This window comes from Molossus molossus, unplaced genomic scaffold (genome assembly GCF_014108415.1).
Source record: "Molossus molossus isolate mMolMol1 unplaced genomic scaffold, mMolMol1.p scaffold_m16_p_2, whole genome shotgun sequence".
Classification (NCBI taxonomy): Eukaryota; Metazoa; Chordata; class Mammalia; order Chiroptera; family Molossidae; genus Molossus; species Molossus molossus.
In genome coordinates this window covers 123,121,365-123,145,285 of record NW_023425355.1, presented here as the reverse complement: position 1 = coordinate 123,145,285, position 23,921 = coordinate 123,121,365, and the positions used below count along the sequence as shown (strand labels likewise).

At 37.3% G+C, this 23,921-nt stretch overlaps 1 protein-coding gene across 1 annotated transcript in view; it reads right to left on the bottom strand.

Moving 5' to 3' along the window:
* DMD (dystrophin) overlaps positions 1–23,921 on the bottom strand; it is a 2,326,146-nt gene that overhangs the window by 697,603 nt on the left and 1,604,622 nt on the right. The window contains exon 51 of the mRNA XM_036270045.1: positions 15,417–15,649. Within this exon, the coding sequence (XP_036125938.1) occupies positions 15,417–15,649 (233 nt within the window). The remainder of the gene's footprint in view (positions 1–15,416; positions 15,650–23,921) is intronic.

Here is a 23,921-nt window from a genome sequence, read left to right as displayed (position 1 = left end):
CTTTATTATTTTTTTATTGATTAATTTTTGTTACAAATGATTCTCCTTTTTTCCCCCACTGAATTCTAACTCCACTGGGAAACATTTTTGTGAGCACCTGTCAGATCCCTTCAACATGGGGTAGTGACTAGAGTAGGTTTATTGGTAATTTTCACAGCATCTCATTCTGTAGCAACCAAGGAATTAGGGTGGGAATTCCTATCCTCCTTGACATTGGTTCAGGTGTGGGTTTATGACTTAAGCTAGTCCAATCAGAGGGAAGAACATAACTTTCATTTGAGGGTCAAGCAAAGAAAGTTTTCCTTCATTTTAAAATATAGTATGGTATGCAAAAATGAATCCTGTAACTGCTACAACAATGGTAAAGGACAAAACTGAGCAATAAAGCTGGAACCTTGAACATGCCATGCCTGAAGCCCACAAAATGTCTATGTCACATAAGCCAATATATTCTCTTTCTTATTTAAGCCAATTTGAATTGGATTTTCTATTATTTGCAATGGAAGATATTATCATTCATGATCAGCTTTAATCTAAACAAATATCTTGTTTTTACCCAAACATAAAATCTATTTCATCAAATGTCAAACTGTTTACTTTTTGGTTTTCTAAAATAGATTATAAATAATATCAACTTGAATTAGGTTCTCCAAGAAATAATCCATACAGCAAATAATTTACCTTTCAAAGTGCTGATACTTGTTTAATTTTATCTCTTTATCTATAAGTAAGGTAACTATTCATCCAGTTTACCCTGGACGATCTTAGTTCACTCTTTTTATCTGGCATTATTAATAATGGTACTCTTATTTACTTATCCTCACCTGAGGACACTTTTGCATTTTTCTTCAGATAGAGCAGGAGGGAGAGAGGGAGGAAGAGAGAGAGAAATACAATGTGAGAGAGACACATCGACTGGTTGCCACCCACACGACCCCAATCAGGTCTGGGGACAAACTGCAACTGAGGTACGTGCCCTCAGCGGGAACTGAACCCAGGTCACTCTGGTCTGTGGGCCAATGCTCTAACTGCTGAGCCAAACCAGCCAGGGCTCATTTTCATCCTTAAATATGATTTAGGCAATATATTTAAAACATCGTATAACGGACTATAAGCAGATTTTAAAAATCAGCCCCATTCTTCCCTTTTGTAAGCTCAGTATGACAGGTATGTGTCCTTAAACTGATGCTAATTTGTGACAACCTCATAGACAGTAGAAACTAACATTATAGATCTCATCTCCCTTAGGATCCTTTGTTGTATTCTTTCAGCACCTCTTAGCCAGGCACCTTCTAGGAAATGATAAATAGGGATGCAAGATAACAGAGTTGAGAAAGAAATTGTGTTTTGTGCTTAAACTGAATAACATATATTTCCTTTTTCACTTCTAGATGGTATACATGGCTGTGTCCCTGAAGTCTGGATTTTCTTGCCTTCCAAACGTGTTAAAAGCTCTTTGTTTTGGAGAACCTTAGATTGTAGAAAATTATGTAGAATGACCAAGATTCCTAGGTACAAAGAAAAGGCAGAATTGTGCTAGCAACTGAGAGATTTCTTTTCTGCAAACTCATAAGCACCTCAAAGGCTATTGAAGCATCCTGAAGAGAAGGAGAAACCCTGAAAAATGACCAAGCCTCTAGATTCCCCATCTACTCTAGAAGAAAGGCTCTGAGCCAAATTTTATTTGATTTTGTAAAAACAAAGACATTTGATATTTTTTATGCTTTGGGGGTTGAGAAACAATTCAGCTGGATTTTATTCATAAAGTTATAAAGAATTATTCTAGGATATTTTCATGTCAACAGAGAATATGTAGATTCAACGCTTGAAACTAAATAAATTCATTCTTTTGGTGTACGGGTGATGCTCAACCAACTGAGCCACACAGGCCAGGGCTAAATTTCTTCTTCTTTTTTAAAATTTTTTTTCTTTATTGATTTTAGAGAGAGAGGAAGTGAGAAGGAGAGAGAGAGAGAGAGAAACATTGATGACAGAGAACATCAATTGGCCACCTCCTATGTGGTTCCCCACTGGGGATCAGACCCACAACCTGGGCATGTGCCCTGACCAGGAATCGAACCAGTGACCTTTTGGTGCACAGGTCGACACACCGGCTGGGCTAAATGTATTCTTAAGAGTAGAATTTAAGAATGTGATGGTATAATTTGATAGTAATATTTGGGGGTAAGAAATTACTTTTCTAATAGGAAAAGTATAACTGACATATGCAGAGTTTCTGATAATGGTAAAAAAAAAAAAAAAAGGTAAAATAATCACTTCTCAGATTTAGAGAATTTGCAGATCAGTTATATGTTCTGTTCCTGGGAAAAACTGTAAGCCACATAATCCTAATTTCAAAATATAAATAAAACCGAGGGAAAAAAGGGAAGCAAAACAGAAATTTAGCATTGGAATTATACCTTAAAACACAAAAATAAAGAAAAAAACAATAGGAGATTTAAAAAATCCTAGTAGGTATCAAAGTATCATGATCACATACAATGAATTGCACATAATTAGAGGTTATTTAAAATAAACAGATGTCAGAGTTTTGTTTTTGTTTTTGTTTTTGCTTAATCCTTCACCATTCTCACCCAGTCCCCACCCCCTACCACCCCGCGACAGCTGTCAGTCTGTTCCATGTATCCATGATTCTGTTTTTATTTTGTTTGTCAGTTTATTTTGTTCATTAGATTCCACGTATAAGTGAAATCATATGGTACTTGTCTTTCTCTGACTGGCTTATTTCACTTAGCATAGTGCTCTCCAGGTCCACACGTGCCATCGCAAAGGGTAAGACTTCCATTTTTTTCAGTGGCCAAGCAGCATTTCACTACAGTATGGTGATCACCAGAAGGAAAGGGGGTGGAGGGAGGTAGAAGAGGGTATAGGCAGGATAAATGGTGGCAGGAGACTTGACTTGGGGTGGTGAACCCACAATACAAAGTACAGATGATGTATTTTAGAATTGTACCTCTGAAACCTATATAATTTTATTAACCAATGTCACCCCAATAAGCTCAATAAAAATAAAATAAAATAAACAGCTGTGCACTAGGAGACCAAAAAGACAAAATGATGGAAAAAATGCCCCCCACACCTAGCCTTACAAAATACTTAAAAGCACAACCACTTAAATGATCTGAAGACTCTTCCAATATAAGGGAATTGATATCTATTTCCTTTTAAACAAACAGATGTGACACATTTTATAAGCCTTAACTATTGGATAAGAAATTTAATATAAAAGTTTAAGCCAAAGCTTTAAGAGTCAGAGAAAGATGATAAATAAGATAGAACATGCTTCCTGATTGTAAAAAAAATATATATAAAGAAACAAAGGTTTGGGGAACATCTGTGATTGCAATCTCTCTGCTTTATATCAAAAAAGAAGTTTTCTATTCAGTAAAGAGGAGTCAGAGAAAATCAATGAAGGAGACCTTAAAATCAACTAAGTCAAAGTAAGATCTTTCATATCATGACAGGCTCTTTTGAGGGCACAATTGGTACCTAATTATAGGCCCAGGGGACGGTTGATATCTGACATGTTGAGGAGCAGCAGACTCAAACTTTTTTGACTGCCCACATCTATTTAGACAAAATTGGCCCACACATGAATCCATATTTATTAAAAACTTTATGCATATGCTATTTTATTAATATATGATGTAGTTTATAAAAATATTAACTTTTAAAGAATGAGATAAAAATTAAACGTAAATAGAATTTATGGTTCTTCCTATATATTCCCATTGAAGATCTCTATAACTGAACACTAAAAGGAAGAGACAGAGCTTTCTGTCATACAAGAGGTGAAAAGTGTTAGATTTTTGTTTTTTAGACTTTATATAGGAAAATGCTAAAATGTATGCATGCATTTGAATGTCTTTAAATGCTGTTCTATGTTGTGTGTTTCATGCTGATTTTAAGAATTAATCACTATTTTAAATATAAATGGTGATATCTAATATGTAAATATACTTTTCTTTAAATTTTTTTCCTTATTGATTTTAGAGAGAGAGGAGGTGAGAGGGAGAGAGAGATAGAACATCAATGAAAGAGAACATCAATTGGCCACCTCCTGCATGCCCCCCACTGGGGATTGGGCACACAAACTGAGCATGTATCCTGACTGGGAATCAAACCAGTGACCTCTTGGTGCATGGGTCGATGTTCAACCACTGAGACATGCCAGCCGGACCATTCTTTCCTTCTTAACTCTAAGAGTCCAAATTTTGTTCAAAACATCAAGGTTTTAGGATTAAGACGCCAGCTGTATTGTGAATTACAAATAAAGCAACCACCAACTCATTTAAAGTACTCCATCATCCCAGAATCCCCTGAAGCTGGGAGGGTCCTGCGAAACACTTGCAGCCAATGCGGTGTAAGCAGACCTATGTGCCGCTGCCAAAAAGGCTGTTCTTTTCCTTATATATAGGAGCTGATACACGTGGCACATGCATTTACTCTCATTTCCACCTTTTTCCATTTTAAGAGACGGACATGGTGCTTAGAGGCGGTGTAGTCATCTTGAGACCACAGGAAAGAATGAAAGCCGTGTGCTGAGGCCCACTAGGGATGGCTGAAGACACATGATTTTGTGGCTGCTCGTCCCACCCTACAACACACAGTTACGGAGGGTTGGCTGCATGAGAAAAGCAAATGTCTCTCTGGAGAAGCTCCTGTAAGTGAGGATTTTGTCACATGAGGCCAAACATAATCCTAACAGTATTAATTGGAAAAAAGATCCTTTAATTTCTAAAATTCTTAGGGTCTAAAATTATCATTTCTTTTGTCTAGTGTGGTAGATTTAATTCCCAGGAGCCTTTCATTCATCACTGAGAAAAACAGACATAAATCATGCTGCATTCAAACGTTAAAATAAACATAAATATGCATATGGCTCTATAACAGATTGTTAAATTCCAAATGCTAAGTAAAAGGAGTCATCTACGATGATAAAGTAAATCTACAATATTTATAAAACACCTAGTATGTCTCTTAGCTGCCACAGCAAGGACAATCCTACGCCTGCCTTTAAGGACATTTCTTTTATTAAATAATTTTTTCTTTATTGATTTTAGAGAGAGGACAGGGGAGAGAGAGAGAGAGAGAGAGAGAGAGAGAGAGAGAGAGAGAGAGAGAGAGAGAGAGAGAGAAACACCTATAAGAGAGAACATTGATTAGCTGCCTCCTGCATGGGAATCAAACCAGTGACTTCTTGGTGCATGGGTTGATACTCAACCACTGCACAGGTGGCCAGGCACCTTTAAGGAAATTTGAGTTCATTTCAAAGGCTAAAATGTAACCTGTCAAATGGCAACAAATGTTTTAAAAGAGAAGATTAAGACAACAGAAGCAGCTTTACAAGCAAATACAGAGTTAACAGACAAAATTATTTTTCAGCGAATCATTGATGAAAAAGACCAATACAAACTAGAGTTATCAAAACAAATTTCACAGAGAAGGTAGGGCTAGATCTCAAAGGCTTTGGTGCTCTGCCAATTCTATATGTCTAATCATTACTTTAAGGAGTGTGAAGGGACTCTAAGTCAGTGGTTACTTCATAAATGGATTTGGTTAGAACTCACACCTTGAAATGGTTGCAGGGTTCTCATCGAAAAAGTTTCCTAATTCTTGAAGTAAAATACATTCTCATTTCGATTTAGACAATTTTACTGTAAAATGTCATTATATATAGCTCCTTGCCTGCTTGCACTTTTTCCAACTGCTATTATCTTCCCCCCAATAATTTTCTTTTTCTAATGCCCAACACCTATTATAAACCTTAAAAAAATCAAATCAAACTGGGTAAGTGTGGTAAAGTGGCACTTGGATTTTTATGTGAATTTCTCAAAGGGCATTTATGGTCCTAACTAGGGCAGCTTTTAGTGATTTTCATATATGGCATGACAGCAAAGCTTGACCTTAATGGAGTTGCTACAGGTTCTTTCCCCTCTCATCACAATTTACTTCTTTTAGTTTTAGGGGGATAAAAGCATGGAGAAATTAAGTGTAAATTTTTCTCTTCTCTCCACTTCTTAACTAGACAGTTATTATATACGTTTGCCCCAAACTTTCCCTATGCTTTTTCTTTTAGTCACTTCTTCTAGGAAGGTTTAAAAATAATTCTACAGTTGAACATAGATTAGGTCATTTTGCAGGGGGGTTAATATCCATCATTACAAAGTTTTTTCTGCTTCCATAATTGAAGGAAGACTATGTCAGGTAAATCAAAGCATTTCTATTCTTGAGATAAATAATAGAATAATTATTGGAAATACATGATTCTCGAATATGATGCCACTTATTTACACAGAATGTAACATATAAAGATAAGGGAATCTGGAAGGATTTACAAATTATTCAAATTATATTCAAAGTTATTTTTATAAATCAAATAAAAATGACTCAGATCAGTGTAGAAACCCTCGTATTATTTTTAGTCAATTCATAAGAGAAGACAAGAACATGGTCCACTCTCAAGGCCTCTCTCTTAAAAACAATGCAGCTACGATCACCTTAGCAATATACTGACCAATCAGCGAAGTTTATAAACTCAAAAAACATCAGACCATATCATGCAAAAAATGTTCACCATTAGGTTATTGAATAAAAATAACATGACATTTCTTCTATATGAGAGAGGCAGGTACATATTAAGGGGGAAATAAATGATTGATTGATTCATTCATTCATTCTAATGTGTATAAGATTGAAACAACCACAGCATTTTTTTTTTCTCGTGTCAGTTACTACTCTTTGGTTTTTATGCTTCCCTCAATGGAAGATACTCTAAAATTGGAGCTTATCTTCTCCCTATTTTATGTATGTATGTATATATGTATGTATGTATGTACATATTTTCCTCACCCGAGGACATTTTTCATTCATTTTCAGATAAAGCAGGAGGGAGACAGGGAGGAAGAGAGAGAGAGAAACATCGACATGAGAGAGACACATCAACTGGTTGTCACCTACACAACCCCAACCGGGGCCAGGGACAAACTGCAACCGAGGTACGTGCCCTTAGTGGGAACCAAACCCTGGACTCTCTGGTCCATGGACCGATGCTCTAACCGCTGAACCAAACAGGCCAGGGCTCTTCTCCCTATTTTAATCCCTAACAGTAGATAATACTGACTGATGTCTTTCACCAGCAACTGTTCAGTAAGTAACAGAAAAATGAAAACTTTGTCTCCTACTGGAAGCCCTTAAAATGCAGTCATTATATGTATTTTTAATAATCAGTGCGACACTGTAACTCATGGATCTCCAAAGTAGGCATTTGAGGGAGGAAGGAAAATCTTAGTAGTATTGATTTTCATTGCAGGCTATTAAAAAAATCTGCTTTATATGTATGTTAATAATATGTATATCTATATTTATCACTTTAATGTAAGTAATCATATACAGAAAAGTGTGGATAAATGTACAAAACTACTAAAAATGATGTGTGATCATTACTTTAGCTCATTCTCAATAATGTGCTAATGTACACAGGAAATCAAATTAAAACCACACTTTTACTCTATTATTTTTTTCGATGTCATTTCCTAATAATCCCTTATCTGTCTTTAGCATGCTTTGTAACTGAATTTTCAAAGACAATTTGTTGAACTGGGAATGAACAAAACACCATGCACCTAACAGTAACATTACCCAACATTACAATAACAACAGGGTAATGATAAGAACTTACATTATTACACACTGTAATTTCTATGATAGATTTCAATAACCTAGAATTATGGCAAAATATAAAGTCCCCAAACCAGGTAATAATATTGAGGGTATAATAACATCATATAGCTTTCAGAAAAGATTAAGAGACATTGAATTACTTATATTCAATAGTTTTATGAAAATAGAAGTCACCTAGCCAGTTTGGCTCAGCGGTTAGAGTGGCAGCCTGTGGACTGGATGGTCTCGGGTTCGATTCCTATCAAAGGCATGTACCTGGGTTACAGGTTTGATCCCCGGCCCCGGTCAGGGTCCTTTGGAAGGCCACTAATCGTCGTTTCTCTCCCCCTATCTAGACTCAGGCAAGGGAATTTATAAACAGAACTCACTATTAAAAACAATGATTAAAGTAAACCCCCTTATCAGGATCCCACTGGTATTTCATTGAAAACATGGTATAGTTGCTTTTATCAGAATTCATGTAAATAATGTGGCTCAGTTTTACTTGATAAGGTTTGGACAGAAAATTTTGTAGTGAATTGAATTGAAATGTAGTAAGATATGCATTTCCATTCATAGACTTTGAAATATATATTTTGGTAAATCTTATGTTTATCTTTAAGCAAAAAAAAGTGTATGGTATCATTTTCCATAATAATGTTATTATGAGACTTAGAAAATGAATTTTCTGAGTGTTTGCAACTCTATATTCTTTGAATTTAAAGGGAATTTATTTCATTATGGCCAGAGAGTATAATATAAGTCATATTACTGACATTGGTGTATCTATACATCCTTCAGTGAAGATAATAGTGAATTTGGCTCTCATAAGGAAAGAAAATTATATGCATGGGCAGCAGTGATCCAGAGAGTCATGAGCTTTCCATGGGAGGTATGTACATTTGTCACAAGAAAATGACAGTACAAAATTTGTAAGTATCTTCAGCCAAACAGACAGCAACATTAGTCTTTGTAGAATGCAACTAATGCCTACATGTGGAAAGACACACACTCTGGGATGGTGTTTCTTAAACAAGGTTGTGCTGAATAAACAGATGAGATGATGAGGGGTGGATGCCTGTTTAATAAAAGAAAAAAAAGAAAATAATCAATCTCTTCACCCTAAAATGACTGTCATCCAACTTGCAAAATCTGTTGGGTACCCATGGAAATAAACTGTATAGATACTCTTGTTATAATTCTAGTGGGAAAATGAGATGTTTAAGAAGGGGTGGGGGTCAAAGGAAAAAAGAAAAGAAGAAACCATTCCTAAGAAGTCTGAATTGACGTTAGGACAATTACATTTACTACGTGACATTAGACTGATTAACTATATTGTCTGTAACTTGTCTCATGTGTTGAATGAGGGAAGCTATTTTTTATTTTTATTTTTATTTTTTAATCAAATTTATTGGAGGGAAGCTATTTGTAACACCCACTCTTCTGCTGTGTTCATGGTAATAAAGTAAAACCAATAAACATGCTTTTTCATTTGTTTTTAGTTTAAACAATCAATGCCATTTTCTCCCCACACATTGTTCCAACAATCCTTGTAGGTTCATGTTAGACAAGTTCTTTTGTCATCAGACTGTGGTTTCATTTAGTCACCAAAAGTTATCATCAGAATGATATGGGAGCCATTTAACTGTTTGTGTAGATATAGCCAGAGTTTATAAAATAATCACATAATTTTTATTAAAGACTTTGACCTTTATAAAATTTAAATACATCCAAGTAATTATTTCCCATTTAAATATACACTGTACCCAGTACAACTGCTTATTCAATCTTTGGATAATGAAATCTCCCATGTAGCGGCATAATTTGTAGTTAAAAAGGAATCTTGAACAATGCTATTATCATCTTGTCCAGATTGGCCAATTTGTCTCAAGCCCAACCTGGAGAGGTCTTTATTAGAGAATAAAGCTTTGCCAATTCAATTCTTTATTCAATATAAGTGCCTGTGGTGAATTAGAGGTGAATTACCCCGAACACCTGGCCAAAATGACTTGAAAAAAAAAGGCTGTAATTTATTTAGGACAAGCAATCAGACATCAGAAGTATAAAAAATAACGATATCATATGGCCACCTAAATCCTATCTATTGAAAGCGACACAGCTTCTGCCACTGCAAACATCTCCCCAAATTTGCCAGTCACCACTCTCTCCTCTCAGAATTTTTCTCTGCCCATCTTTTCTTACATTTCTCCTTCCCTCCCTCTCTAATTTTCTTCCTTCTCTCCCCTCCCCTCTACTCCCCTTCCCTTCCCTCCCCTTCCCATCTTTCCCTCCTTCCTTCTCAAATGGTCATATTTAATCATCATTTTCAGAGAAAAAAACTCTACACCTGTTTTTCAACTTTATTTGATAGATTATGTCAGTAAAAGAAAACTGTGAATAATTGTCAAAATAAGTTTGCTTCAGAGGAATTTTACTTAAATGTGAAGAAATAGGAAAAGCATTCCATTATCAGATTTCTCTGACACTAAACTATAAATTACAAAGCATCCCCTGCTATTAATTCATAATTCTAGAAAATAAACGTAGAACTTTATGTATGTTTTACTTTTAAAGACTTAATTTGCAAATTTTACATCTGAATTCCTCTACAATATAATGACATACTTTTTACTCTAAAATTAAGCAGCCGAGTTGCTTAAATTGTTTAATGGCTGTATTTTACAATCTTTTTTTAAAAAAATTAAACTTGTAATTTAACTTCCTTTTCTTGCCTGATATAATTCACTTAGCAAAAATTATTTTTATTTAAAAATGGTAGCAGTCCTCTATTTTCTGAAGTAAGAATTTAATTAAACAACTTAGCTAAAGGAGAATGGAAGCTAAATATCAAATATGTCATTTCAAATATAAGGTCTAGAACTATGAAAAGCTAACTATTCAAAGGCCATGTCCTTATTCCCTTTCTGGGGAAAATACTTCAATCATTGCATGTCTAAGGTCTGATCTGAATCTTGGAAATTCAATACTAAGTTCTCATAGAGACATAAAATGTTTTGCTACATCATCTTGTCTAACTTGTGATGCTTCATACCAATAACTGTAATTTCCAAACTCCAATCTCTGTTAAAAATGGGCCTTCTTATCCTGTCTGGTATGGCTCAGTTGGTTGGGGCATTGTCCTATTCACTGGAAGGTCAGGGGTTCCATTCCTGGTCAGGGCTGTGGATTTGCTCCCTGGTTGGGGCTTGTGAGAGAGGCAGCTGATTGATGTGTTTCTCTCACATTGATGATTCTCTCTCTCTCTCTCTCTCTCCCTCCCTCTCTCCCTTGCTTCCTCCCTCTCTAAAAATCAATTAAAAATTGAAAAAAGAAGTTTCCTTATCACATTTCATTTATATTATCCATCATGCAATCTACATTTATTAAGAACCAGTTACTGTATGTGCAAAGATTAAACAAACTTCAATTTAAGGGTACTGTGGAATAAATGGTCTTTATTTCAGGTTTCCACGATGCAAAGTTGGAATAGATAAAAGTATTACTTAGATTATGATAATCACCTCCTGCAAATCTCCTTGGTTTGTTCCATCTTCCACCCTATTCAACATATCCTTGCTTGAGTTCAGTGGACATTTATTGTTTATTGGCTGCTCAGCATCCTTTCCCTCTTCTATTTTCAACAGACCCCAATTTCTTTGTGGTAATGACTTCTCCCTCATTTTGATGGTCTTTGGAAGGAGAGGACTCTAAGTCCAAAGTTCTCTGCTCTCCTCTAGCTAAGAGATGGGTGCGTGACCCAAGCAAGGTCAACTAACTGGACTCTCTCTTCCAGGACTTTAAAATTTCAATAATTACACAGGATGCAGGAAAAAAAATAGTATCACAAAGAGACCTGAATACTTCCTGCTAACCAAATGTCCAGGCATGCTCAGATTCCTTTACTTTCTCTAAACCTTTTTCATTGCCTCCATGCTAATCTCAGGACTGTAAATTTACTTTCTGCTTGATTTAATCAGGGGATGTTTTCTATTGCTTTCATCCAGAGAACCCTAACCAATATAATCACTGCCAGCAGGCCATAATCACGACTCCTTAGTTTGGCAGGGAAGGATTCCCATTTTTTAGCTCCACTCCCCTGTATTCAACCTCAGCAATTTCTGCCTCATCATATACCTTTAATTTCAGCCAATAAAATCACAATTTCTACAACAAACACATTATGTTGTTTCCCACTCCGGTACAGAGTACAGTTTGTTTCCTTTCATTTTGTCTACCTGTTAATTAAAATTTGTTCTTTAATGCCTGGCTTAAACTTTATCTTCTTCAAGAAGCTTTTCCTGACATCTGTTCTCTTCCCTGGCTTAGTTACATGCCCTCTCCCTGAACTAAGTCCTTACAGCAATACCCACAGCCTTCTGAGGGAAGTAAAAAACCATGGTGGTGAAGGGTTGGGACTCTGGAATCAGACTGCTTGGGTTCAAATCCCATTGCTGTCTCTTTATGAATTGACCTTGGGCAGGTCATTGAACCTCACTGTGCTTTAGTATCAATCCCTCAGTGTTGTTGAGAGCATTAAGTAATACATGATACGTCCTTAGACCAGTGACTGGCTTATCATTAGTGATAAACACATATTATAGAAATTTACTTCTATCATAGTGCTATTACTGCTTTTTTTCCTTCACTTTCTTTAATTTGTGCATGCCTCTCTTGTAAAACTCTGCATTTCCCAAGCCCTTTCTTGTAGGTCAATCAAAATGTGTTAAAATATAGGAATAAACAGGTTTTGGGAGTGTTTTACAATTTATCCCTTTTGGATATTACCTGATTTCTCACACCTCTAACACTCAAGTTAGTATTGTTTCATTACTAAAACATTACATAGATAGCCCTGGCAGGTTTGGCTCAACAGTTAGAGCATCAGCACATGGACCAAAGAGTCATGGGTTCAGTTCCAGTCAAGGGCATGTACCTCGGTTGCAGTTCATCCCCAGCCCTGGTCAGGGTCATGTGGGAGGCAACCAGTAGGTGTGTATCTCTCACATTGATGTTTCTCTCTCTCTCTCTCTCTCTCTCTCTCTCTCTCTCTCTCTCTCTCTCTCCCTCCCTCCCTCCCACTCTATCTGAAGATAAATGGGAAAAAAATATCCTCAGATGAGGATTTAAAAACAGAAAACATTACATAGATAAATATTTATTTCCTGATATCATAATAAATATTTCTTTAAGCTTATCTTTCTTTCTTGTCCCCCTCCACACACACACATTTCTTTAATGTTTAGGGTCACTTTACTGACCTTTTATTAAATAAAGTTATAAAAGGCAAGAACTGATAATATCTTTATAAATTATTATTTTTAATGTGAGGGAAAGAAACAGGTAAAGCATTCCCACTATTTAGCAAAGAGAAGGGAGAAAAAAATATATATATATGACATTTACAAATCCTGGTTTTCTATGATCACAGACATAAATTTGAACTTCTCCTCTAACTTAATTTCAGACCTATATTTAAAGACTATCACTATGAAGAGGCATCAAATTAGTCATCCTTTCTGAAAAAGACAAATTTATTTGGGGAACTCTGAACACTACTGAGCAGGTCAATACCTTTGTTAAAGGCCAGGCTCACAAACCCTTCACAAGGAAGTGTGGATTGTCTCTCCCATTATTGTATCTAGTGGCTTTCACAGGAGGCCAGAATGTCAATGGCAGCATGGGGGCAGATGTCAAAACACACTCTGTTTTACATATAATATTATTATATGAGATAGAGTTTGCACAGTTCAAATGCCATGAGTAGGCAGATTTACATAGAGCTTGTTGTAGAACCTAATATTAATTACTAATATTGGTTGAATACTTGAAGTAAGGCAAGGTGGGAAGATTTTTCATGTACTTCCTAATTTAATCCTCATGACAACCTAAAAGGCAGGTAGTATCATTATCCACATTATATAAGTAGATATACTCAGGTTCAGGGAGAGTGAATAACTTAATCGAGCTCACACAGCTGTAGTAGCAGAGCCAAGCTTTGAACCCAGACAATCTAACTCCAAAGCCCTTGATTTAAACTTTACAGCATACTGCCTTCTCTGGTTAATAATAGTCTCAGAAATACTGATATAACTCAGCATGATATTGTGAAAGAATATACATATGCCCAGACGATATGGCTCAGTGGTTGAGCATTTACCTATGCACCAGGAGGTCACCGGTTCAATTCCTGGTCAGGGCTCATGCCCAGGTTGTGGGCCTGATCCCCAGTGGGGGGAATGCAGGAGGCGGCCAGTTGATGTTCTCTCTCATTGATGTTTCTATCTCTCTCTCCCTCTCCCTTCCTCCCTAAAATCAATAAAGAAAAAAAAATAAAAATATACGTATGCATCAGCACATTGCAATTGTAAAATGCTTTGCATAGTACCTGACATAGACTACATGTATAATATACATAACATCACCAAATGGTAGCCATATATATAGTTAATACAGGTAGGCAGTATACAGAGTAAGAACAAAGGCTTTGGAACCAAATGGACTTGGATTTGAATCTTTGCTCTGCTACTTGCTAGGAGTATGACTATGAGCCTCAATAGCTTTTTCTAAAAACCATGGTCACTAACACTTGTTATAAAGCAGTAGTAACACTATATATATAATATCTTTACCTGCACACATATCCATCCTATATGGTGAATGTGAATTCTGTGTGCCCTGTACCCAGAAGAGAAAACCAAGACTCAAAGAATGATTTGACCATAGTCATGTTGCTTGCAAATGACAAAGGAAGCCCACTCATACAGGTCTTCTGGGTCTAAGCTCAAGGTATTTTATAAGCCAGTTTTTTACTATCAAAATGTTTTTATTCCTGCTGAATCACTGATATTTATTTTCAAAAGAAATTTGTGTGCCTTACTTCTTGTTTGTTTGTTGTTTTTCTCAAAAAGTTGTTGTGTAACAACTAAATACCTTCAGTACAATTTACTATGTCTTTAGAAAAGACTTGAAAATCATTGCAAGTGAAATAACTGTAGCATATAAACCTTTCAAAACTACTTTTTAAAATTCATTCAGAAATATAAAAGATATACAGTATATTTGTTCTAGCTAGGTAAACCACATTTATATCAATGAATTCTTACATTTCTAGTTGATGTCATAATTTTGCAGAATGAATTCCAACGAGCTGAGAAGTGCAATCTTTGCATTAAAAACATGTTTGAGGGTGGCATTGCATAAATACCAATATTAAGATCTAAGGTATTTTAAAATACATGCTTTGTTACTTTCCTTTTTTGTTTATAGCTAACTTTCAATTATCCTTATCACCGGAGTAGAAAAATTGGCATGGACAACTCAGAAGTGAATACCCAATTCCAGATTATATTTGATTCTGTAACGTGTTATGGCTGCAGGGCACCAAAATAAGCAGTTTAAATGTAAACAGCTCAACTGAGCTCCTTCTTTGATATTAAATAGATTTTTAAAATACCAATTGTTCCATGAATTTAATTAAGCCAACTTTACTTGTAAGGTTTATGCTTCTTTTCCTTGTATTATTCTTTTTCAATTTATGGCTGTTTTAGATAATTGCATTAATTTGTTGCCTTGCCCATACTTGGGCTGAACAGAGCAGAAATAGTAATGTGTTTGCTAACAGAGAAAAGCTGCCTAAAAACTGGTGGGAACTGGTATGGGAGAGTAAATGGATTTGTGGAAAGTCTTCACTTCAAAGAAAAACCCCTACCAGCTTTGATCTTTTTGGCCCATACCTTCTGCTTCATGATCATCTCATTGATGTCTTCAAGATCACCCACCATCACCCTCTGTGATTTTATAACTCGATCAAGCAGAGACAGCCAGTCGGTAAGTTCTGTCCAAGCCCGGTTGAAATCCGCTAAGGCAGGTACCTCCAACAGCAAGGTAGATGGCATTTCTACTTTGGAGATGGCAGTTTCCTTGGTAACCACAGGTTGTGTCACCAGAGTAACAGTCTGACTGGGAGCTAAATTTTTTCCAGAAGGACAAAAAAAAAAGAAAGAAAGAAAAAGAAAAATTAGAAACACAAGCTAAGAAGCCAATTTTAATGACAATAAAACAACCTTAATTACAGGGCAACAATTTGAACCTATGTTGTTTTTTTCTGAACAATATGGACACTTGATATATATTTCACATGACAGAAAAATTCAAAGACTCAAACTTTTCTTTAATATACATGAATACATATTTAGTTAATGTACAATCTTTCAAAATGACCAAATGATTTTGCTTATTCTCAAGGCTGGAAAATTAATTTGAATAGTCCTTCTCCCTCTGACTATTTTTTAACTACCAATTTGTGCTTTTTAATCTATTCATATTTTTCATCCAGGTCCCCAACACCTCTCCCCTCTAGCAACCATCAGTTGTTCTTTGTTATCTATGAGCCTGTAAAATCTATGTATGGTACCAGACAGGTGCCAGATTTATGGGGTGATCACTTCCTAAGTTATACAAATGTCTCATCACTGGGTTGTACATCTGAAACAAATATAATACTTTAAGTCAACTATAATTGAAAAATAAAAAAAATGTTAAATATAAATAGTTCTTCTCAATAATAAATTACATAGATTATGGAATTGGAATTTGTGAAAACAAACCAACAAAAAGCAAAAAAAAAAAAAAAAAACAGACAGTATTCACACCTTGCCAGGGGAATAACTTTTGCTTATTATTTGCAGTCAAGGAAGAAAAGCAAAAGGAAAGATTGAATAAGATCTTATTTCTGAGTTAATGATTTCCTTGAATAGGAAGTAAATTACTTTGGAGGTGGACCTTAGGGAAATCAAAAGCAATGAAATGTTCTTGTCTTTGCTCTGTTTTATATTGGGAGCAGTTTACCATATTTTTTCCTTTTCTTTTAGACTGGTAATAAAGTAGCTAGCAGTGAGGAAAATCCAAACTACATTATTTTTGGAAAATCAGAGCTAGTAACATTTTTCTATTTGGATATAAAACGCTGTTTCAGGGTCATTAAGAAATATAAATTATTATTAACAGTGTTGAACACTGTAGGGTAAGATAGTTCATGGTAATGGTTAATATCTGAAGTTCCTGAGTAAAAACACCTGGGAAAGAATCCTTCCCTCTGCCTTAGGAACTCTGTGACCTTGGCTGAGTTAGTTAACTTCTCTAAGCTTCCTTTTTTTCTCTCTCTTCTCAGTAAAGGGGGAATAAAAATTGGGTAAGATTTACAAGGCAGTCGTGTGGATTCAATGACTAATACAAAAGGGGGTCAATGGGGGATGAAAAAGGAGGAACATCTGTAATACTTTCAACAATCAAGATACATTTTTTAAAATGCCAGAAAAATAACAACAATAGCCCAGCCAATATGGCTCAGTGGATTGAGCGTCTTCCCATTGACTGAGAGGTACCGGTTTGATTCCCGCTCAGGGCACATGTAAGGGTTGCTGGCTTGATCCCTTGTAGGGGGGTTACAGGAGGCAGCCAATCAATGCTTCTCTCTCACATTGATGTTTCTATCTCTCTCTCCCGTCTTCTCTAAAAAAATCAATAAAAATATATTTTAAATAAATAAATAAAAATAAAAACAATATTAGCATGGTTTCTGACTCCAGTAGGTAATAATGTTAAGTATTACTATTTTTATAAACACCTGATAAACCAGAAACACAGTGATGAGCAAATACTGTGAACACCTGGAGATAAGGGATAGAAATGTGTAATATTTGGAGAAAAGTCAAAGGTCTGTGTGTGACCCTCTACTTACTGAAGGGGGCTGAACTTGCTGGTGTGAATTGATACTAAATACCAACGAACAGCGGGGTTATTGAAGGTGAGTAATGAGGTGCAGGTAGTGCCTCATCTAGTTTATAAGCAATGGGCTCTGGAACCTAATATACCCAGTAGACCAGTAGCAGAGACACAGTGGGCTATATAATTAAGGAGGGAAGCTTTGAGGGAAAATGCAAATAACAAAATCTCAGTGGGAGACCTGAGAGGCACAGACCACAAGGGAACTGTTCTAGGAACATGAGAAAAATGTGCCATGTTGGCATTCCATTCTGAGGTGGCCTTCAATTACTTTTCTTTCTTTTTTAATTGATTTTTAGAGGGAGAGGGAGAAGGAGAGAGAGATAGAAACATCAATGAGAGAGAACACTGATTGGCCACCTCCTGCATGCCCCCCAGTGGGGATCGAGCCCACAACCTTGGCATGTGCCCTGACCAGGAATTGAACTGGTGACCTCTTGGTGCATGGGTTGGCACTCAACCACTGAGCCGCACTGGCCGGGCTCAATTACTTTTCATGGTTGTATTACTTTCTGCACTTAAAATATATATTTTTTTCTTTATTGATTTGCGAGAGAGAGGAAGAGAAAGAGAGAAACATCAATGAGAGAGAACATTGAGTGGCCACCTCCTGCACACCTCCCCCACTGGGGATAGGGCTCTCAACCTGGGCATGTGCCCTGACCAGGAATCAAACCAGCGACCTTTTGGTGCATGCGTTGGTGCCCAACCACTGAGCCACACCGGATGGGATACTTTCTGCACTTTTAAGGTTGTCTTTTTGTTAGAGAAGATGAAGAGAGGAATGAAGGAATGCCTCTTGTGTCTCAAGTTTCTCAGGGACAAGCGGTTCCTATAGATGAAATCAGTATCTTTTAACAAGGCAGAATGAAAAAAAAAAAAAAAAAAAGTGAGGTGTCAGAATACAAAACTGATACCAAGAAGTAATAACTGAAAGACAAAGACATAAAGAAGATAGAGGAAATCATTTCTTGAAGCTATCTCACTAGTCTGAGGTTCTTTCTAGAAAAAAATGAAACACATAATCTGAAGCAGAAATAGCACCTTGTGATCCAACAGTCTGGTAGGAAGAAACATGGGAGCCAAAGAGATCTAGAAATCTTAAAAGGGATTCCAAGAGAGGAGGTAAGTCCCTGGAAAGGGTGCATGAGTGAGGATGAAAAGAGAGCTAAATTAAAATAGTACTGTAGGAGCTAACCCTGGAATGCCTGGCTGACTAGCAAATATGGCAAAACTGTTTATAAAATAGATACACAATAGACAGTGAGGCAACATACAGTCATTTGGAAGGATTTCAAGGTTTTGGGAAGTGTCAGAAAATGCTTTAAAATTTTTTTTAATTAATTAATTTATTTTAATCCTCATCTGAAGATATTTTGCCACTGATTTTTTTTTCAGATAGAGTGGGAGGGAGGAAGGGAGAGAGAGAGAGAGAAACATCAATGTGAGAGAGACACATTGATTGGTTGCCTCCCACACAACCCTGACAAGGGCCAGGGATCAAACTGCAAACGAGGTACATGCCCTTGACCAGGAACTGAACCTGCAACTTTGGTCTGCTGGCTCACGCTCTAATCTCTGAGCCAAAGAAGCCAGGGCAATGCTGTTTTTCTTAACTTGACTTATTGAAAATGTGATCCTCTAAAGAGAGTGGGAATTAGATATTATTTTTTACTCCAGACTTATTTCTGACCAAAAAGAAGTGCTTAATAGGTGCAAATGATTATGCCATCCCAAATTTCAATACAGTGAAGTATGATAATGCAGAGAGTTATCAGACTCAGCTGTGTTCTGGAAAGCTCATTAAGGAAGAGGAAGAGGAGAGGAGGGGGAGGGGAGGATGAGGAGGAAGGGGAAGAGGAAGAAGGGGTAGAGGAACTCTATTGAAAAGAGGGGCTAGGGAGAGGAGGAGAAAGAGGAGGAGGAGGTGAGGAGGAGGAGGAGGAAGAAGAAGGGGAAGAAGAAGAAGAAATCTATTGAAAAGAGAGGCTAGGGCAAGAGACTGAAAAACAAAGAATGAGGCAAAATGACCAAAAAGTACAAAAAAATGGCATTGGAATGATAATGTCACAAAAATTTCCAATAAGGAAAAAGGAAGACATACCACCAAGTACAAAGTCAGCTGAAAGAGATTCAGAGGGGGTTGAGAGGTCGAGCAATGGAGCTCTTTGGGCACCAGTCCCAGCAGATAATCTCATTGATGAACCGGTCAGGCCATTCATTGCTGGTCTCCTCTCCCCCAGCACGGAACATCTGAAAACATCTCTATACTGGTGGGAAAGGGAAACTGTCCCTCTTGCTCACTGCTCTATGCCCTGCAACTCACACAGGTCCTGGAATATAGTAGATGCTCAATTGATAGAGTCTGAATGAATGAAACACTAAAATAAAAAAAGTCCCTCCATGGAGGGACACGGAGAGCATTATGCTAAGTGAAACAAGCCAATCAGAGAAAGACAAATATCACATGATCTCACTTATGTGTGGAATATAATGAACTAAATAAGCTGGTGAACAAAATAGACCCAGAGACATAGAAAGGAGTATGATTCAGGCTGACAAACCTCAGAGGAGGAGGGCGGGGATAAGATAAATCAAAGAACTTATATGCATATATGCGTAACCAATGGACACAGATAACAATGCTAGGGGGGTGCACAATTGGAAGAAGGGTGTCTAGGCGGGCAAAAGGAGAAACATCTATAACAAAAATAAATTAATAAAGTAAAAAGACTCGAGGCAAAATAAAATTTTAAAAAGTCTATGCATAGTAAGCTTTTGAGTAAAGTTAGAGGCCATTTTACCCATGGTGAGTGCTAAAAGAGAACCTCTAAGGATGGTTTCTAAAAGATTAGAACACAGAACATGCCTAGGTTCTTGCTATTCAGATCATTTTAACTATTTTCGGAACATAAAAATAATGGAGGAAGAGCCACTTCTTCAGGCAGATAATGGAAGGTTAAATATTAAAGGGAAAAAATACAACCAATTAATTCTTTTGTTCCCTGCTTTTCTATCAAAGGGGGGAAGCAGGAAAGGATGCTGGATCAAAGAGTGTAAAACGGACTATCTCGGGCCAGACTGTTGGGTTTAAATCCTTGCTGTGTCATTTCTTAGCTGTGTAACCCTAGGTATGTTACTTAACCACTCTGAATCTCCCTTGTAAATTGGCAATTATAATACTACTTCCCTTACAGAGAGTTGGCCTTACCATTTCTAGATATACAACTTTGGACACGATTGCAGGCATCTTGATATAAGGGATTATACCATGCTTGTTAAACTGAAATTTTTGGAGCCTCAGACAATTCACCTGCCTAATGGGCAAAACAGTACTAATCTGAGGGAATTAGTATTTTATGAATTAAGTCATGTCCTAACACTGTTCTAACAGTTAGGTGTGGTGTGGCAATGGTGGTGGTGGTGGTGGTGTGTGTGCATATGTGTTTCTTCTCTTTTTTCTTTTGCTGCTGAATGTTTATTGACTACCCACTTTCTACATTAGTGTGGCATTCTGAGCTCTGTGCTTCTTGAACTAGATTTCACACTCCAGACACATTTTTCTCCATTCTCCCGGGCTCCCCCACACCTCAGTCCCTATTCAGCATTCTCCAATTAGCATGGGCTATTTTACAGTTCTGTGCCCTTCCACGTGCTCTATATACCTCGTGAAATCTCTTCTTTCCCTTCCTCAGACAAAAATCTTCTTTCATCTTCAAATCCCAACTCTAGCTTTCTGTGTTTCTGGAGGACCGAAATAAGTTTGTAATTAAAAAGTCTCCCTGGCGGTTTGGCTCAGCGTTTGGAGCATCGGCCTGTGGACCAGAGAGTCCTGGGTTCAGTTCCTGCTGGGGACATGTACCCCCCCCAAAAAATTAAATAAATAAATTAATAAATAAAAAGTCTCCATGGCCAGTCTGGCCGATGTGGCTCAGTGGTTGAGTGTCGACCCATGCAGCAAGAGGTCGTTGGTTCAATTCCCAGTCAGGACACATGCCCAGGTTGTGGGCCCGATCCCCAGTGGGGGGCAGGCAGGAGGTGGCCAACCACTGTTCTCTCTCATCGATGTTTCTATCTCTCTCTCCCTCTCTCTCTAAAATCAATAAAGGAACAATAAGTCTCCATGGCCAATATAATGAACAAAATAAGCTGATGAACAAAATAGACCCAGAGACATAGAAATAGGGTTCAGAATGACATACTTCAGAGGATGGGGGTGGGGGGGAGATAAACCAAAGAACTTATATGCATGTATGCGTAACCAATGGACTTAGACAACAATGCCTGGGGGCGGGGGGGTGGGCAAGATCTGAAGGAAGGTATCAATGGGGGAAAAAAGAGAAGCATCTGTAACAAAAATAAATTAATAAAAAAAAAAAAAAAAATGTCTCCACAGCCCGCCAATGTGTCTCAGTGGATTGAATGCCGTCTCATGGTCCCTGTTCAATTCCCAGACAGGGCACATGCCTGGGTTGGGGGCTTGATTCCCAGTAGTGGGTATGTGGGAGGCAGCTGATTGATGTTTCTATCTCTCTCTTCCTTTCTCTCCAAAAATCTCAATGAAAACATATTTTTTAAAAAGTCTCCATGAACTATAGAATTACACTACACCATTTTTTTTTGCATTTATCTTCAGATAGAGTGGAACAGAGTGGGAGGAAGAGAGAGAGAAACATCGATGTGTCTACATCGACTGGTTGCTACCCACGCAACCCCAACCGGGGCCGGGGACAAACTGCAACTGATGTACATGCCCTTAGCGGGAACCGAACCCGGGTTTCTCTGGTCTGCAGGCCGACGCTATAACTGCTGAGCCAAACTGGCTCCCAAACACATTGATGTTTTCAACATCTTATTACTTGAAGAACAAAATTTTTCACCATTATTACTTTTTTTCTTTTTTGTTTGTGGCTAGAAGCTGATAGTAACTGAGAGCTGGATTCTAAACTTAGAAACTTTTGGTCTCCAAGAGTAGAAAAAAGTAACATAAAGTAGAAAGAGACTAATCTCCATCTATGTTCACACATTTTATGAGAGCCAATTCTACCTTGAACACTCTTAAAATATTTCATTTTTCCTAAAAAGACTTGCATGTATATATTTTTTATGTTTTCATTAAACAAGATGTTTCAATGGAGAAATTTTGAGGTCCTGACAGCATTTATCTTATTTTATTATGTAAATCACAGTGATTCATACTGCATTTTCCCATGTCTTTGCTTTTATCTAAAAAGAAAAATGGGGTTCTTTTCCACTACATCATGTTACTAGAAACATAAGCAATTCACCTTATTAGGTAAAGTGTGGGCTGATGAGATCTGTAAGGGGGCAATAAAGAGTGGTTTTGCCCAGCCCTGGCTGGTTTGGCTCAGCGGTTAGAGCGTCGGCCCACGGACCAGAGAGTCCTGAATTCAGTTCTTGCTACGGGCATGTACCTCGAGTGTGGTTTGTCCCCGTCCCTGGTTGGGGTCATGTGGGTGGCAACCAGTTGATTTGTCTCTCACATCCATGTTTCTCTCTCTCTCTCTCTCTCTCTCTCTCTCTCTCTCTCTCTCTCTCTTCCTCCTTCTCTCCCTCCTGCTCTACCTGAAGATAAATGAAAAATGTCCTTGGGTGAGGATAAAAAAAATTTAAAAGAGTGGTTTTGCCTAAATTGAGCAACAGAATATTCACATTAATGGTCAGGGAGGACTGTTTAGTTGTTCCAGGGGAGTTTTCTGTTCACTCTGAATTTAAAAGATGGAAAGGGGATTTGCTGAGAGTTACCTTAACCTATAATTGTGATCAGGTTAGGAGTTAGGATATATAAATGATTACAAAGAATCTTAGACATGACATTTTTGGATGAGTCTTCCAGGTTCTCTTCCCTAGGGAGCATGGGAAATGGCTTTCCCTGTAGCTAGTGGGGATCCTTTTATCCATGCCCCATTCAATGCCCCCGCAGTCTATTCTACTTGCCTACATGTCCACCCCTTGCCACAGGCTTCTGAGGTAACAAGGAGTTGGCCCTGGAAATGCTTGTTCAGATCTCAGCCTCTTTAACAACAATGGAAACCCAAGTTATCTGACTCAAGTCTGTGGAAGAAAGTATTTCTTTCGACATGGGGTCATCATGGAAAATAGTCCTTATGGTGTCACACTATTAACTCTCCCTTCAGCGATGGATGCTGGCATCTTTCCTGCTTAATTAGTTCATGTCAGAACAACATGTATTACAACATGCACAATTAAGTGAAACAGATAAATACACACAGCATCTATATGTATGTGTGTGTGTGTGTGTGTGTGTATCTCCACCCAACTACCCACACATACACAGAGCCCGTATAGTCTGATGACTGATGATTATAGCATAATGTTTCTCATGCATTCATTAGAAAATTAAAATAACTCTACTAAAAACTGTATTTTTCCTTCTATAGTTATAGACAAAAATTCAAGCTCAAGATAGCTGA